The sequence below is a fragment of the Apteryx rowi genome, unplaced genomic scaffold (genome assembly GCF_003343035.1).
Source record: "Apteryx rowi isolate R43461 unplaced genomic scaffold, aptRow1 scaffold_975, whole genome shotgun sequence".
Taxonomy (NCBI): Eukaryota; Metazoa; Chordata; class Aves; order Apterygiformes; family Apterygidae; genus Apteryx; species Apteryx rowi.
In genome coordinates, this window is record NW_020451288.1 from 203595 (window position 1) to 220708 (window position 17114).

The window sequence follows — 17114 nt, forward strand, 5'->3', positions numbered from 1 at the left end:
GGGCATGGGGACGATGGGGCCAACGTGTGTGTGGGGGAAATGGGGGTCTGGGGGGGCAATTGAGGGCTATAGGGGGGGCAATACTGGCTGCACCCCCCCACCACCACCCGTGGGTGCCCTCCCCAAGCCTGCTAGGCACAGGTGAAGCCACCCGGCACCCAAAAATGCCTTCTGGGGGGGCTGGAAATTGGGTGCCAGGAGTGGGACTCTCCTGGCGGCTATGGACAGAGCTGGGGTGGCACCAGGGTGTGTGGGGGGGGGACACACATGACATGGCAGCCGCGGTGACGTCCCCCCCACCACCACTACCCTGGCGGTGCCAAATCCCTCCGGGCACCCTCGGCATCGGGTGTCCCCGGGCTCGTCCTTGGGAAGGACGGGGGACGCCGGGGGGGGGGGAAACACCTTCCCGGGGGGCTGCTGTCACCCGGCCTTGGGGACGCTGCTCCGCCGCCGTTTGGGGGTGACATGTGCCCATCGGGGACATTTCGGTGGCTCTGTCGAAATTGCTGCGGGGGGGGTGGGTTCCTGCTTGCACTTCCCCTCCACCGGAGGRAGGAAGCGTCCAGCCGGATCGCCGAAGCCGGGCGGCATCTGGCAYGGATTCCCCCCGCTCCGACCCGTCCCGGGGGCGGACACCGGGCGCCGCAGGATTCCGGTAACCCCAAAACTCCCTGTTTTCTCCCCAGGTTTCTGCATGGGCTCGACCTCGGGGCCGACATGGGGCAGAGCGAGTCGGAGCCGCAGGAGGAGACGGAGGTAGGGAGGGAAACGGCGTCCCGTGGCCGCATCCGGTGGGATCCCATCCCCGGAGCCGCCCGCGTGCGGGGTGGGGGGGACGACTCAGCCCACATCTCCCCGCAGGACGCGTCGCTGACGGCCGCGTTGCCCAAGCTGTTCGCCGAGGAGCAGCTGCAGACCGGCGCGGTGAGTGGCCCCACGGGCGCGCCGGGGACCGTTGGGGACGCTCGGGCTCGTCGTTGTCCCCGCCCCGGCGTTCGTCCCCGCGCCGACGAGCCGTTTCGGGACGCCGTCTCTCTCCGCAGGTGCTGGGGGCGATGCTGGGGCTCGGCCTCGTCGTGGTCCTCGTCGCCGCCGCCATCGCGGTGCTGGTCCGCAGGCTGCGTCTCAAGAGTGAGTGAYGGGGACACCGTGCCTCGGTTTCCCCAGCGCTCACGGCGATGGCTGGTGGCACCCGGCCAGGTGCCGGGGTGACCCTTTCCCTTCCCGTTCTCCAGAGGTGCCGGCTCAGGAGACGCCCAAATACCGTTTCCGCAAGCGGGAYAAGATGCTCTTCTACGGGCGCAAGATCATGCGCAAGGTGACGACGACGGGGGTCTCGACTCCCCGGCGTGATCCGTGGGGGGCTCCGGCACCCRTGGGCGCCGCGCTCAGCCAGAGGGGGAGATCCCCGGAGCGATCCAGGCCAGCGGAGGGTGGGCGCTCACCGGCTCCTCTCCCACCAGGTCTCCCAGTCCACCTCGTCCTTGGTGGACACCACCATTTCCAGCACCTCCCGACCTCGCATGAAGAAGAAGCTCAAGATGCTGAATATCGCTAAAAAGTGAGATCCGGAGCCTGGAGCCTCCGCGCTGGCGGAGAGGGGCTGCGGCTCCGGGGATAGCCACAGTGCCAGGGACGGCYGCAGTGCTGGGGGGCTGTAAATCCGCCTCCGGGCCTTCCCGGAGCGAGCRAGAGGGTCTCGCTTAGCCTTAACTTACCCCGCTTTTGTCGGAAGCGGGCGCGTTTCGGCGGAGCGCCGCATCCCCTCACGCTTTTCCTCCCGTTCCGTCGCCCGCGCAGGTTCCTGCGCATCAAGAAGGAGCTGCCGACGCTGCAGCTGAAGGAGCCTCCGCCCTCCGTGCTGGAAGCCGACCTGACCGAGTTCGACGTGGCGAATTCCCACCTGCCCTCCGAAGTGCTCTACATGCTGAAGAACGTGCGGTGAGGCCCCTCCGCCCCCGCCGGCTTCGGGATCCGGGGCTCGCCGCTCCGCCCCGGAGGCGGCAATGCCTTTTTTTTGGGTGAGGGGTGACTGCGGTGGGCGCAGGGATGCTCGGTCACCCGCCGTCCCTCCCGTGTTCGCAGGGTGCTGGGTCACTTCGAGAAGCCGTTGTTTTTGGAGCTTTGCAAACACATGATCTTCCAGCAATTCCAACAGGGAGAATACGTCTTCCGGCCCGGGCAGCCCGACACCAGCATTTACGTGCTGCAGGATGGCAAGTTGGAGCTTTTCCTGACGGAGCCGGTACGAGGAAGGATGGATGCGGGTGACGGGGATGGATGCGGGTGACGGGGACGGGTGCGGGTGACGGGGACGTCCCCAAAACGGGGAACGATGCCCTAAAAGCCCCTCCGTGTCGCAGGACGGGAAGGAGACGGTCATGAAGGAGGTATTCCCAGGCGACAGCGTGCACAGCCTGCTCAGCATCCTCGACGTCATCACGGTACCGCGCCGCGGCCGCTCCCGAACCTTCCCCGGCTTCTCCCGAACCCCACGGTGGAGAGGCCTCGGCGTCCCCCGCGTGGGCGCCGACGCCGCGGTTGTCACGCAGGGGCACCAGCGGCCTTACCGGACGGTGTGCGCCCGGGCGGCGGAGGACTCCACCGTGCTGCGGCTGCCCGTCGAGGCTTTCTCGGCCGTCTTYGAGAAATACCCCGAGAGCCTGGTGCGGGTGGTGCAGGTGAGCCCGGGGACGAGGACAAGGACGAGGACGACCGCGGTGGGGGGGTGGCACGCGGGCGCTCACGACTTCTCACCCCTGTAGATCATCATGGTGCGCCTGCAGCGCGTCACCTTCCTGGCCCTGCACAACTACCTGGGGCTCACCAACGAGCTCTTCAGCCACGTGAGTTGCCACCGCTGCCGCGTCCCCTCGCATCCAAACCCCCTCTGGAAAGGGTCGGAGATGGCAGCTCCGTCCCCAGCTCGGAGCGGGGACCGGATGGTGACGCAACGCCTCCTTTGCGCCGCAGGAGATGCAGCCRCTGCGGCTCTTCGCTCAGCCCAGCCACGCGACCCGCACCAGCCCCGTGCGCCACGGCAAGCGGGTCCTGAGCGCCGCCGCCGTCGCCGATGAGGGCAGGGAGAGCGCAGCCAGGACGCCGGAGGCGGCCAGGGACCTGGGTAAGACGGGATGGGGCCGTATCCCACCGGCATCGCCGCCGTCCGGATGCGTCCGCGGCGCTCAGGACCGCGTGTCGCCCCGCAGCCGACCCGCTGAAGGCAGGAGCCCTGGACCCCCCTGCGCCACCGTTGCTGAGCCGCTGCATCTCAATGCCGGTGGATATCTCCGGTAGGTCAGAGCCGTGTAGTCCCCCGGCACATTGGGATGGCGATCCTGGCTCCACGGGATCCCTGGTGAGCGCCCGATTCTCCCCCTTTTCCTCACCCCACTCAGGCATCCAAAAAGGTCCCCGCTCCGACTTCGACATGGCCTACGAGCGCGGCCGCATCTCGGTGTCGCTGCAGGAGGACAGCACCGGCGCCCTGGCCTCCTTCTCCCGGGTAAGGTGCCGCGCCCTGCCGAGATCCCGAATCCCTCGAGCCTCTTCGGGGCTCCCCTGGGGCACGTCGTCCCAGAGGAGAGGCCGGTCGGGACGTTCTTGGGTGAGGGACGTTGTGAAACGCGGCGCTTTGTCCTCCTGCCCCGAGCCTTGGCGTCGCCCGCATGGACTCTGCCTCGGCCAGACCACGTTGCTCCAGTCGCCAACGGGTCTTTCCGATGAACTGGACCCATCCTTGCCCTGGGGAGGGAACTGTTCCTCCTCCGAGCATCCACGTTCCCATTGGTGTTGGTATTCGGGGCGTTCTCCTGGGGTGGCTGGTGGCCGGAGCTGCCGCATCCTCCCCTCCGCAGTCCATCTCCCACGAGCCCAAGGAGCGCAAGTCGGTGACGGTGGAGGAGCAGCCGTCGGGCGTCTACCACTACAACTACTGCGAGGACGAGACGGTGAGCGGCGACTGTCCCTTCGGGCCCTACCAGGGCCGTCAGAGCAGCGCCATCTTCGAGGCGGCGAAGCGGGAGCTGGTGAAGCTCATGAAGGTGGAGGTGAGGGCAGAGAGGTCACCGGCGCTCGCCGCCATCGCCAGGGTCCCCCTGTCACCTCACACGCCGCCGCCGTCCTCCTTCCAGGACCCGTCACTGCTCAACAACCGCGTCTTGCTCCATCACGCTAAGGCTGGGACGATCATCGCCCGTCAAGGGGACCAGGTGGGTCTGGGCGTTGCGGAGCTGCGGTGGCTTCTTGGTCCTCCCGACCCCAGGATGCTGCTCCAGGCCCTGCTCTGTGGGTTGCAAAAATGAACCTCGGAGCTGCACGTTGGGGTCCTGAAGGACACGAAGCACCAGCAAAGAGGAGCAGAACAAAACCCAAACGGTGCCGGCYGGCTCCGTCGCACCTTCGGGGTGTACGAGGTGCTGGCACGCGTCACCCATGGGGGGGGGACCGGACCGGTGGTGGCACCCGAGGGTGCTGTGCCGACGGCGGCCCTGTCCCCGCAGGACGTGAGCCTCCACTTCGTGCTCTGGGGCTGCCTGCACGTCTACCAGCGGATGATYGACAAGGCGGAGGACGTGTGCCTCTTCCTGACGCAGCCCGGCGAGATGGTGGGCCAGCTGGCCGTGCTCACCGGCGAGCCCCTCATCTTCACCATCAAGGCCAACCGCGACTGCACCTTCCTCAAGATCTCCAAGTCGGACTTCTACGAGTGGGTAGCGATGCCGGCGGAGGGGTGAAAAGGGTTTTTCCGGGGCCAACGTGGCCAACCGGCGAGTCCCGACCCAGCCGGATCTGGGCATCGTTTGGGGGGGGATCGTCGGCACGTGGGGACCTTCATCCCCTGCTTGCCGCCCGTCTGCAGGATCATGCGGGAGCAGCCCAGCGTGGTGCTGAGTGTCGCCCACACGGTGGCCGCCCGCATGTCGCCCTTCGTGCGCCAGATGGACTTCGCCATCGACTGGATGGCGGTGGAGGCCGGGCGCGCGCTCTACAGGTGGGCGACGCGGGGYGGGCGGCCGCCCTGCCCCGTTGCAGCGGGGCTCGTCTCTGGATGCCGTATTTTATCGGATTTTATGGGTTTTTTCCCTTCYCTCCAGGCAGGGCGACAAGTCGGACTGCACCTACATCGTGCTCAACGGGCGCCTCCGCTCCGTCATCCAGAAGGGCAGCGGCAAGAAGGAGCTCATCGGCGAGTACGGCCGCGGGGACCTCATCGGCGTGGTGAGCGGCGAGCCGGCACCTTCTGCCTTCTCCCCAGGGCTTCGCCCGCTCCGCTGCGGCTGCCGGGAGCCGTTCCCACCCCTCTCCGGAGGCGGGAGGTCTCCGATCTACCCATCCCATCTCCTTCTGCAGGTGGAAGCCCTCACCCGGCAGCCCCGAGCCACCACGGTCCACGCTGTCCGGGACACGGAGCTGGCCAAGCTGCCCGAGGGGACCCTGAACAACATCAAGCGCAGATACCCCCAGGTACGAGGTCGGAGCCCGAGCTCCTTCCCCGGAAACCTGCTCCAGTTTGGGCAAACTGGGCTGCGCTGGGAGGCTCCAAACTCCGCAGGTGAAACCTCTGTGCAAACCATTCCTGCCAGGCAGGGCTGGGTTTGCAGTTGGATGCGCTAGGGAAAAGGGGCACAGGGAAGAGAGTTCGGGGCTCCCTGGGAATTGGGGGGGCTTCATGGGGTTGGAGGGAGCYGTAGGGGAAGGTTTGGCTCCATCTGAACTGAAATGGAGCAGGATTTAATCCCCTAAAGTTCGGGAATGCCRTTGCTGAGCACGGAGGAGGGTGCAGGCGTGAAACCTCTCCAGCCGAAATATTTCCGGAGCGGAGATTATAGAGACAGCGAGCGAAGGAGCAGGACTGGTGGTTGCAGCTCACTGCTGCCAAATTTGGAGACCTCCAAGGCTGGAAATCCCCCGTCCCTGTTCCTGCACCCGCTTTCCGGAGCCCCCTGGAGCTCTCCAGCCCCCACTAGTGGCGGCAACCCTTGTTAAAACCAGCTTAAATTAAAGTGAGGGATTAAACCCAGCTCGAAATTTCATGCCCTAAGGCAGGGTYTTTCTCTGAGGTCCCCAAAAGATGGGAGAACTTGGTGGTTTGCACCCCAAAAGACACACGGGGCTTGGTCCCGGGGTGTTAAGGTGTCTCGGCACCAGCCACACTCATTCCGGTGGGTGTCTGAGCATCCGGCAGCTGGAGCATTGCCGCGGGACAACTGGGAAGCTCTGACGGCCGTCCCTGTCCTCGTCCCTGCAGGTCGTCACCCGCCTCATCCACCTGCTGAGCCAGAAGATCCTGGGGAACCTGCAGCAGCTCCGGGGCCCCTTCGCAGGTGGGACCCCAAGGGCTCTCGCCGGCCATGCCGCGGTTGTTCCCTCACCTCAATCGGTCCCCGTTGAGGGCAGGACGCCCCCAGTCRTGTCCCCCTGTGCATCCATTGTCTCTGTCCTTGTCCTTCAGGCTCCAGCTTGGGCATGGCCTCCAGCTCGGAGCCCACCAACCCCAACAGCAACCTGTCGACGGTGGCGGTGCTGCCGGTGTGCGACGACGTGCCCACGGCCGCCTTCACCCTGGAGCTCAAGCACGCGCTCAACGCCATCGGTGAGTGCCGACCCGTGGTGACCACAGCATGACAGTGACCATGGTGGTGACCATGGTCACATGGTGGTGACCACAGCACAGTGGTGACCACAGTGGTGACCATGGCCCCACAGTGGTGGCTACAGCCCTGTGGTGACCACGGTGATGACCATGGCATGGTGGTGACCACAACCCCAACTCTTGCAGGTCCCACGCTGCTCCTCACCAGCGATATCATCCGTGCCCGGCTTGGCTCATCGGCACTAGACAGGTAAAAGAGCGGCGGGAGCGAGACGGCACGTGCCGGGGAAGCCGTGCCGGTGGCTGACGACGACTCCTTCCCGGCAGCATCCACGAATACCGCCTGTCGGGCTGGCTGGCCCAGCAAGAAGACATCCACCGCATCGTGCTCTACCAAACCGACTGCACCCTGACGCCCTGGACCGTGCGCTGCATCCGGCAGGCGGACTGCATCCTCATCGTGGGGCTGGGAGAGCAGGAGCCGGCGCTGGGAGAGGTGAGTCGCGCCGGCGGGACGCGGGCGGAGGGCGCCGAGCCGGCGGCGCGGGCGTCCCTCGCTGACGGCCTCGGCAGCTGGAGCAGATGCTGGAGAACACGGCCGTGCGCGCCCTGAAGCAGCTGATCCTGCTGCACCGCGAGGACGGCGCCAGCCCTTGCCGCACCGTCGAGTGGCTCAACATGCGCAGCTGGTGCTCCGGCCACCTGCACATCAAGTGTCCCCGGCGCGTCTTCTCCCGCCGCAGCCCCGCCAAGCTGGTACGTACGGCTCCGGCCGGCCTGGCGCTGGGATGCGGAGCCGCCGCTCCAGCCTCCCGCTCTCCCCTCCGCAGAGGGAGATGTACGAGAAAGTGTTTGAGAAAAACGCCGACCGGCACAGCGACTTCTCCCGCCTGGCGCGGGTGCTCACCGGCAACACCATCGCCCTGGTCCTGGGTGGAGGCGGCGCCAGGTGGGTGCCCCCCGGTCCTGGTGCATCCGGCGCGGAGCAGCCGGAGGCGCTGATCCTTCCTCCCTCCTTTTCCTCCCTTCGTYAGGGGCTGCTCTCACATCGGGGTGATCAAGGCCATGGAGGAGGCGGGCATCCCCATCGACATGATCGGCGGCACCTCCATCGGCTCCTTCATCGGCGCGCTCTACGCCGAGGAGCGCAGCGCCGTGCGCACCAAGCAGCGGGCCCGCGAGTGGGCCAAGGTGAGCGCCGGGTTCCCCCCTTCGCCAGGCCCGAAAAGTCGCCGTCGGCAGCCGGCCCTGCCCCGAGGTGCTGCTAAAAACGCCTCCCTCCATCCGCTCTGTCCCCTTCTCCTCCTGCAGTGCATGAATTCAGTGTTCGAGACCGTCCTGGACCTCACCTATCCCATCACCTCCATGTTTTCGGGCTCGGCCTTCAACGCCAGCATCAATAAGGTTTTCCAGGATAAGCAGATCGAGGTGCGTTGGGTGAGGCTGGGATGGGCACCCTCGGGTGAGCTGCGGTCCCCCGGCGAGCTCACCCGTCCCCTCTGTCCCCGCAGGACCTGTGGCTGCCCTACTTCAACGTGACGACCGACATCACGGCCTCGGCCATGCGGGTGCACACGGACGGTAAGAGCTTGCCGGGCTGCCGGTGCACCCCGAGGATTTGCGGGGGACCTCTCCGAGCCCCGTCGCACCACAACCGATTTGTCTCGCCCTCTCCTTGTGGGTGCTGCACCCCGAAACGGTGCCGCGAGCCCACCTTGCTCGGCACTGACGCCACGTGCCCCAGGAGGCCACATGGGTTTGGAGCCCACCTCTGTGGCTCGCGGCGGAGCAGCTCCCCGATGGGACCACCGCGGGGGTCCACCTGGGTCCCGCTTTGGGACCGGGTGCTGGCTCTTTTCCTCCATCCCTGGGTGCAGAATTGGGGCGCGCGGCTGCGTCCCGCCGCCCCGATGGCTCCCACCACACGCGTGTGCGTCCACCATGCATGGACCTTCTCCTTCTAACGTATCCGCTCACCACTAACCCCAGTAACCCTTGCTCACGGCATGGGTGTGCGGGCTCTGGCACAGCCTGGCCGTGCCAGCCCTGCCCGGCCGCCGCGGTGGCGGGTGCACGAGACCTGTGGTGACGGGGCTGTGGTGACAGGCACACAGTGGCACGGTGTCTCCAGAGGGGAAGACGGTCCCCTCGTCCTTGCCTGGTGTCGGAGCTCGCCTGGGACATTGAGAGCCGTCCACGGGGGCGCACGCGGCGGCTTGTAAAGGGTCTGGCTCTCGCTCTGCCTGCTCGGCCGTCCTCTAACGCCAACTAACCCTCGACTTACCGCTCTTAACCACCCCCGGTGCCCGTGGGGACCGTCCTCTTCCTCCCGGTGAGGCTGAAGCACCTTCTCCGGTGCATCTCCCCAGCCTGGGACAGAGCACGTTCCCTCCGGCACCGGGACAGCACTGGGTGCTGATCCCCTCCAGTCTCCATCACCCGTGCCGGGTGGCCGTCCACAAGCTTGCACGTGTGTCCTCTGTCCCTCTCTGTCCCTCTCGTCTCTCCCTGTCCCTCTCGTCTCTGCCCCCACCACCCTGTGTCCTCCCTCTCCCCCCCCGTGGCCGTGACTCGTGTCCTCTCCCTCCGGCAGGCAGCGTTTGGCGCTACGTCCGAGCCAGTGCGTCTTATACCCCCTACCTGCCTCCGCTCTGCGACCCCAAGGACGGCCACTGGCTCGTGGACGGCTGCTATGTTAACAATGTCCCAGGTCAGCATCTCGCTCGCCCCGACCCGCCGCTCGGACGGGAGGGCGCCGAAAAACCCAAACCAAAAAAAAAACCAAAACCAAAGAACCCGCCCGGCTCGGCTCGAGCCGCCCCAGAGCCCTCGTCCTTCCTTCCGAGCCCCGGCGCGACCGTGTTTCCCCCCCTACCGCCGCCACCGTCGCCGAAAAGCCCGGTTAGGCAGGTCCGTGAGGCCCGGTTAGGGTGCGCGTGCCGCCCCGGCGGGGTGCGGACGCCCTGGCGCGGGGTGCCGGCGCCGCGCTCACTGCGTTTGTTCCCGCTGGCTAGGCTCGCTCTGGCGGTACGTGCGAGCCAGCATGACCCTTTCTGGGTACCTACCGCCACTCTGCGACCCCAAGGACGGCAACTTGCTGATGGACGGTGGTTACATCAACAACCTGCCAGGCAAGTAACCCGCCGCTCCGGCCCCCCTCGGCACCGGGGCGGCCGGGTGGGCGCCGCGGCACCCGGCGCCGCTTAAGCCATCTCCATCCTGCGCCGTTTCTTGGTGTCCTCGGCACCCCGGTGCTCTCCATGCTCATTTTCTTGCAAGCCACCTTCATCTTGTAGCATCTCTCAGCGTCCTTGGTGCCAGGTGTCCTCCTGGGGCATCCTCGGTGCTCGGGTGCATCTCAGCGCTGGGTGCATCTTGGTACCAGGTGTCCTCCTGGGGTATCCTCAGCGCTTGGGTGCATCTCGGCACCGCGTGTCCTCCTGGGGCATCTTCAGCACCGGGTGCATCTCGGTGCTCAGGTGCATCCCACCACGGATGCATCCCCGTGTTCCTCACGCCCGCGCCGGGTTGCATCACTGCTCCCAGCCACCGCATCCCACCGCCTGGCGCTGGCACCCGTGGGACTCCGCTCATCCTCCTGCCGGGTGCCGCCACGGCTTTGCTGGCCGCACTGGGCTTGGGGTGCCGCCTGCTCAGTCTCCGTTTTCCCCGCTCCGCTCTCATTTGGGGAATTTGAGAAACTGGGGCGCTGCCGAGCCGTGCCGGGGGGGAGGTGAGCTGCCCCGACACCCGTTTTTCTCCCATCCCGCAGCCGACATCGCCCGCAACATGGGTGCCAAGACGGTGATCGCCATTGACGTGGGCAGCCAGGACGAGACGGACCTGTGCAACTATGGCGACAGCCTCTCGGGCTGGTGGCTCCTCTGGAAACGCCTCAACCCTTGGGCCGAAAAAGTCAAGGTGAGGACCGATGCGTCTGGCATCGGGGGCCCCCTGGGGTGACGGGGGACCCCGCTGAGCGTGTGGCTCCGCAGGTCCCCGACATGGCCGAGATCCAGTCGCGCCTGGCCTACGTGTCGTGCGTGCGGCAGCTGGAGGTGGTCAAGTCCAGCTCCTACTGCGAGTACATCCGGCCCCCCATCGACCGCTTCAAGACCATGGATTTCGGCAAGTTCGACGAGATCTATGTGAGTTGGGGATGGCGAGGGTGGTGGCGGGGTGCCTGGACCGTTAATGGGGTGCCCAGGTCTTCATTTGGGGTGTCTTGGCCTTAGTTTGGGGTGCCTCAACCATTAATGGGGTGTCTAGGCCATTGATGGGGTGCTCAGGTCTTCATTTGGAGTGTCATGGTCTTCCTTTGGGGTGTCCCAACTGTTAATGGGGTGCCCGGGCCATTATTTAGGATGTCTTGGCCTTAGTTTGGGTTGCTCCAACCATTAATGGGGTGGCCAGACCTTCATTTGGGGTGCCCAGGCCATTGATGGGGTGCCCAGGTCTTCATTTGGAGTGTCTTGGCCTTCAGGGTGCCCAGGCCACCATTTGGGGTGCCCCAGATATTAACAGGGTGCCTAGGCCATTAGTTGTTATGCCCTGGCCATTAACGAGGTGTCCAGGCCTTCATTTGAGGTGTCTCAGCCATCATTTTGGGGTGCTTGGCCATTAACGGGGTGCCTAGACCATCAGTTGCGATGGTCAGGCCATTGTTTGGGGTGTCTTGGTCTTCATTGGGGGGTGCTGAGGCCATCGGTTGGGTTGCCCCGATCAACGGTTGGGTTGCCCGGACCGTCGTGTGGGGTACCCCGGCCATTGGTTAGGTTGCCCCCGTCATTGTGTAGGTTGCCCCGGCCCTCGCGTGGGGTACCTAGGCCCCCAGTCAGGTTGCCCCAGCCAGCGGTGGGCTGCGCCCGCTCTCCCTGCAGGACGTGGGCTACCAGCACGGCAAGGTGGTCTTTGACGGCTGGAGCCGCGGCGACATCATCGAGAAGATGGTGAAGGACCGGCGCTCGGCCGACTTCTACGAGAGCAAGCGCATGGACGTGAGCGGGGAGGGGGGGAGCGGGTCTGGGGGGCCCGGCCGCGGCATCCCAGGCCCCCCCCAGACAGGGCATCCCAGCCCAGGTGCCCCGATTTTGAGTTTTCTCACCCCAGCTGCTCTCAGTACCTGGTCCTGGAGGCAGCTCTGGGGCTGGGAGCAGCAGCCCTGTCCCCTGCAGTCCATCTTCGTGCCCCTCCCAATGTCCTTCTGTCGCCCCTGAGTCCATCTCCTGTCCCACCAGCATCTTCCTGTCCCTCCCAACGTCCTCTGTCCCTCCCCAGTCCATCTCCTGTCCCTCCCAATGTCCTTCTGTCCTCCCCTGTCCATCTCCCATCCCACCAGCATCTTCCTGTCCCTCCCAACATCCTTCTGTCCCTCCCCAGTCCATCTCCTGCCCCTCCCAATGTCCTCTGTCCCTCCCCAGTCCATCTCCTGTCCCTCCCAATGTCCTTCTGTCCTCCCCCATCCATCTCCCATCCCACTAGCATCTTCCTGTCCCTCCTAATGTCCTTCTGTCCTCCCCTAGTCCATCTCCCGTCCCACCAGCATCTTCCTGTCCCTCCCAACATCCTTCTGTCCCTCCCCAGTCCATCTCCTGCCCCTCCCAATGTCCTCTGTCCCTCCCCAGTCCATCTCCTGTCCCTCCCAATGTCCTTCTGTCCTCCCCCATCCATCTCCCATCCCACTAGCATCTTCCTGTCCCTCCTAATGTCCTTCTGTCCTCCCCTAGTCCATCTCCCGTCCCACCAGCATCTTCCTGTCCCTCCCAATGTCCTTCTGTCCTCCCCTAGTCCATCTCTTGTCCCACCAGCATCTTCCTGTCCCTCCCAACATCCTTCTGTCCCTCCCCAGTCCATCTCCTGCCCCTCCCAACATCCTTCTGTCCTCTCCTGGTCCATCTCCTGTCCCACCAGCATCTTCCTCTCCCCCTCCCAACGTCCTTCTGTCCCCCTGTCGCCGTCCCCAGCATCTTCCTGCCCCCCCTCSCCCACTCTGTGTCCCCAATGCCGCCCCCATCCCCTTGCCCATCTCATTCCACCCCCCCCAGGTCTCTTCCCCACCCCGTCCCTCTCCTCTTCCTCTCTTCTGCGTCCTCCATGCCACCTTTGTCCCCCCCACATCCCCTCTCTGTCCCCCCATCCCCTTCTTGGGGACAGCTCTGGGCATCTTGGGACCCCCTTTTCCTCCCCACCCGAAGGTGCTGACGTGCCCCAGCGCCGGCTTCACGGACCTGGCGGAGATCGTGTCCCGCATCGAGCCCGCCAAGAGCTACCTGTCGGACGGTTACGCAGACGGTGAGCGGGGACCAGGGGACGGGGACAGGGGTGGGGACACAAGGGAGCCACCCCGCCACCCTCTGTCTCTCACGCACCCGCAGAGGAGTCCGACTACCTCACCGAGTACGAGGAAGAGGGGCCGGAGGTGGTGCGGGGCGAGGAGGAGGCCTTCGCCCCGGCCGAGTGGCCCGGGGCCTCCGAGACGGTGAGTGCGTCCGGGGATGGGTGCTGGGGGCTCCCATGGGTGCCCCTGGACCGTGTGTGGGGCAGGTCCTGCCCCGCAGCGGAGGCAGGTCCCGGTCCCAACCTTCTCCACGTGTCCTTCAGATCTGTGTGGGATCAGGGACAGCCTGGCACCCATGGGTGCTGTGTTGTGTCCCAGTCCCAGCCACCTCTTGTGTCCCCCGGTTCCATGTGGGCTCAGGGATGGCCTGGCACCCATGGGTGCTGCATCATGTCATAGTTCCAGTCCCACCCATGTGTCCTCCAGCTCCGTGCAGGCTCAGGCACAGCCTGGCACCCGCAGGTGCCACACCGGGTCCCGCTCCCAGCCTCACCCCCGTCTCCCATCTCTCTCCAGGAGGACGAGAAGAGCCTGCGGCACCGGCTGAGCCCAGCCCGGGAACCCTCCACTCCCCAAGCCTGAGCCCGGCGGCACCCGCCCTGGCACCCCGGGGACCCCGACCGCCCGGAGGAGCCGCCGTCCCCAAGCCGGGGTGGGGACGCTCAAGGGACCCCCTTCCCCCTCCACCCTGGCACCGTTGCACTGGCCCAATTCCCCCTCGGAGGCCGAAGGCTGAGCGCCCACCTCGTCCGGCGGGTGCCGACCGCGGGGCTGCTTTTCCCGCAGGATCCATCTATTCGAGGGGGAAAACGACTGCTGTATATTTTTATTATTAATTATTATTATTAATATTAATATTATTTAAAAGGAAGCTTGCAGTTGCCCGTCTTGCCGCAATAAAAGCTTCGAGGCTGGCGGCGGCGGCGTGCGCTGGGGCGGCAGCCTCCCTGCGGCCCACTCGTGTCACGAGTTGCGCTGGGCTCTGCGGGAGCAAAGCGGCGTCAGGCAGCGTCAGGCGGCGGCGACGCGCTGGTGTAGCAGCAGGTTCGAGCTGCGGCTGTAGCGGCGCCCACCCTGCGTGCAAGCAAATGGGTGCTTGTCCCCATGGGTGCCGGGTGCCAGCTGCAGCTGGGCGAAGCAGCACCCGCGCTGGGTCGCAGCACCCTGGGATCGGTTTGGTGTCACTGGTATCTGCTGTGTCCCACCACCCCGGTGTCGGTTCGGTGTCACCACTGTCCCTTCAGTGTCACCGGCATTTGCCATGTTCTGGCACCCTGGTGTTGGCTTGGTGTCACCGGCATCAGCCATGTCCCAAGCACCCTGGTGTCGGTTCGGTGTCACCGGTGTCCCAGCACCCTGGTGTTGGTTTGGTGTCACCATCATCTGCCACATCCCAGCACCCTGGTGTCACTTGGGTGTCACTGCTGTCCTCCTAGTCTGCAGCACAGGGAGAGGTGGGTGAGCTGGTGGCACCTGATGGCACCTGGTCCCAGGGATGCCCTGGGGACCCCGGGACAGCGGGGGGGCCCTACTGGCTTCCTCCCCCCCACCCTGGTCACCGGCTTGGGCTCCGCTCCCACCACTGCAGGAYGCCTGGTGGCTGCAGGACACACTACGGTGGGGACACGTGTGGGGACAGGGACAAGCCTGGGAACACCCTGGGGCTGGGGAAATGCCTGGTGCTAGGAATGGGTGTGGGGACCCTAGGGGACAAATAGGTATGGGGACAGGGCCATGGGAAGGGACACCCTGGGGACGGGGACATGTGGGGATGACATCTGTGGGGACCCCAGGGGACAGGGACAGGCATGGGGACAGGGACATGGGTGGAGATGCTCTGGGGATGAGGCTGTGTATGGGGACAGGGATGGGCATAGGGACACCCTGGGGATGGGGACAGGCATCCATGGGGATGAGGACGTGCATGGAGACCCCCAGGGGACAGGGATGGGGAGAGGGATGGGGACACCCTGGAGATGAGCCTGTGTGTGGGAGCAGGGACATCGGTGGGGACACCGTGGGGATGGGGACATGGCTGGAGACCCCCAGGGGACAGGGCTGTGCATGGGGACACCTAGGGGACAGGGACATCTGCAGAGACATCCTGGGGCTGAAGACATTTGTGAGGACCCCCAAGGGACAGGCATGGGTGTGGGGATGGGGACATGGGTGGGGACACCCCGGGGACCAGGACATGCCTGGGGACCTCTGGGGACATGTGTGGCAATGGCTGGGGAGGACAGGGCTGGCTATGGGGACAGGGACGTGCACGCGCTTGGGGACCACCACAGCACCCACGGGTCCTGCTGCAGCACCCATAGGGCGAGGCTCAGCGTGCTAAGCCGGGACTCGGCCACCGCGGTGGTTTCCGGCACCCGGCTCTGTGGCCGGGGCTGGTGGGTGCTGATAGCACCCGGCTCTTCCTGCGCGCCCGGGGCCACCCTGGGGCTGGGCACCCACCGGGGGCCTCCGGCTGTCCCGCTTCCGGCTCTCCCCGTGCGCACTGGAGGGATGGAYGTGGGTGCACCCAGGGGTGGGCGCACCCAGGGCATGGACACGCTGGGCATGGGTGCACCCTGGGCACCCACCCACTGCCGTGGGTGCACCTGGACATGAACATGCACCCATCGCTGCTATGGGTGCACCCTGGACGTGGGCACATGCTGGGCGCTGCCATGGGTGCACCCTGGGCCTGGTCACCCRTCAGCCACTGCCACGGGTGCACCCTAGACATCGGCACGTGCCAGGCTTGGCCACGGGTGCACCCTGGGCCCCACGGCTACAAGCCGTTGCAATGGGTGCACCCTAGACATTGGCATGTGCTGGACGTGGCCATGGGTGCACCCTGGACATGGGCACGTGCTGGGTGCTAGCACGGGTGCACCCTGTTCCCTGCACCCACCAGGAACTGCCATGGGTGCACCATGAGAACAAGCACCCACCAGGCACTGCCATGGGTGCAACCCATGGGCCCTGCACCCACCAGGCAGTGCGGCTGGGCGCGGGGAGGGGCCCCAGGGTGCTGAGGGGCCCCACGCAGGCCCCGTCACATCCGGGCCACCCCCCTGTTCCTGTCCCCATCCCTATCGGCGGGGACAGGCGGCRGGGTGGCCACAGGGACGATGTACGGCAACGTGGCGATGGGCCCGCGCGGGCAGGGGCCACCGCTGGTGCCCGTTCCCGGCTCGCAGGAAGGTACGGGGCACCCCGGGGTGCTGGCTGGGGTGGGGGTGACCCTGGTGGGTGCCACAGCCCCAATGCAGGTCTCCGGGACTGCACCGGGGGGGACATCTGTGTCCCTGGTATCCGCAAGGGTGTCCCCAGGGTGGATGGTGGCACCAAGGGGGGGATTCCCTATCTCTGGTCCCCAAGGGTGTCCCCAGGGTGGATGGTGGCACCAAGAGGTGATCCCCCATCTCCATCCCTGGTCCCCGAGGGTGTCCCCAGGGCAGACAGTGTCACCAAGGGGGGGTTCCCAGGGTGGATGGTGGCACCAAGAGGTGATCCCCCATCTCCACCCCTGGTCCCTGAGGGTGTCCCCAGGGTGGACAACGTCACCAAGGTGGGGACACCCCCCACCCCTGCCGTCCCCCTGCCCCCCTCCCCAGCCTGCAGCACCCTGTGCCTCACCGAGGAGAACCCCTACGAGCCCTTGGACCCTCCGTGCACCACGCCGAGCCTCCCGCGGGACACTGAGCCACCCACCCTRGCCAAGAGCTGCGGCTCCGGCAGGGCCCAACACCACGGCGCTTCCAGCTGGGGGCGCCAGGCTCTCCCACCCGGCAGCCCTGGGTCCAGGTGGGTGCTGGCCATCACCGTGGCCCTGGGCGTCTCGGTGGTCCTCAACATGCTCCTCCTCGCCTTGTACCTGCAGCCGAGTGAGTATCAGGGGGGCCTCTGGGTGCCCGTGGGGCTGTTGCTGCCCTCGTGGGCAGAGTTAAGGTGACAGTGTTGTGGGTAGAGTTAAGGTGATGGAGCTGTGGGCAGGGTTAAGGTGACAGTATTGTGGGCAGAGTTAAGGTGATGGAGCTGTGGGCAGGGTTAAGGTGACAGTGTTGTGGGCAGAGTTAAGGTGATGGAGCTGTGGGAAGAGTTAAGGTGACGGTGTTGGGGGCAGAGTTAAGGTGACGGTGTTTTAGGCAGTTACAGTGACAGTGTTGTGGGCAGAGTTAAGGTGAC

At 66.0% G+C, this 17114-nt stretch overlaps 1 protein-coding gene across 7 annotated transcripts; it reads left to right on the forward strand.

Annotated features, from left to right (window-relative positions):
• The first annotated feature begins 542 nt into the window (after window positions 1-542).
• PNPLA6 (patatin like phospholipase domain containing 6) lies at window positions 543-13806 on the forward strand. 7 transcript variants are annotated; one of them, XM_026054936.1, is made up of 36 exons: window positions 544-759; window positions 865-927; window positions 1047-1134; window positions 1239-1321; window positions 1467-1564; window positions 1804-1944; window positions 2089-2248; window positions 2367-2447; window positions 2556-2684; window positions 2769-2849; window positions 2977-3127; window positions 3213-3296; window positions 3402-3508; window positions 3861-4052; window positions 4137-4214; window positions 4506-4711; window positions 4865-4996; window positions 5100-5223; window positions 5356-5469; window positions 6254-6329; window positions 6458-6598; window positions 6785-6848; window positions 6926-7094; window positions 7181-7354; window positions 7429-7547; window positions 7633-7789; window positions 7910-8026; window positions 8110-8179; window positions 9192-9308; window positions 9613-9729; window positions 10371-10519; window positions 10594-10746; window positions 11479-11595; window positions 12793-12889; window positions 12973-13076; window positions 13452-13806. In XM_026054936.1, the coding sequence occupies exons 1-36, from the start codon at window positions 721-723 to the stop codon at window positions 13515-13517; spliced, it is 4158 nt and encodes a 1385-aa protein (XP_025910721.1). In that variant the 5' UTR covers window positions 544-720; the 3' UTR covers window positions 13518-13806. The 7 variants fall into 7 exon arrangements, with proteins under 7 accessions (XP_025910719.1, XP_025910721.1, XP_025910722.1 ...); XM_026054935.1 differs by having other exon boundaries at window positions 545-759; window positions 7172-7354; XM_026054939.1 differs by lacking the exon at window positions 9613-9729 and having other exon boundaries at window positions 546-759; window positions 7172-7354.
• The last annotated feature ends 3308 nt before the right edge of the window (window positions 13807-17114 follow it).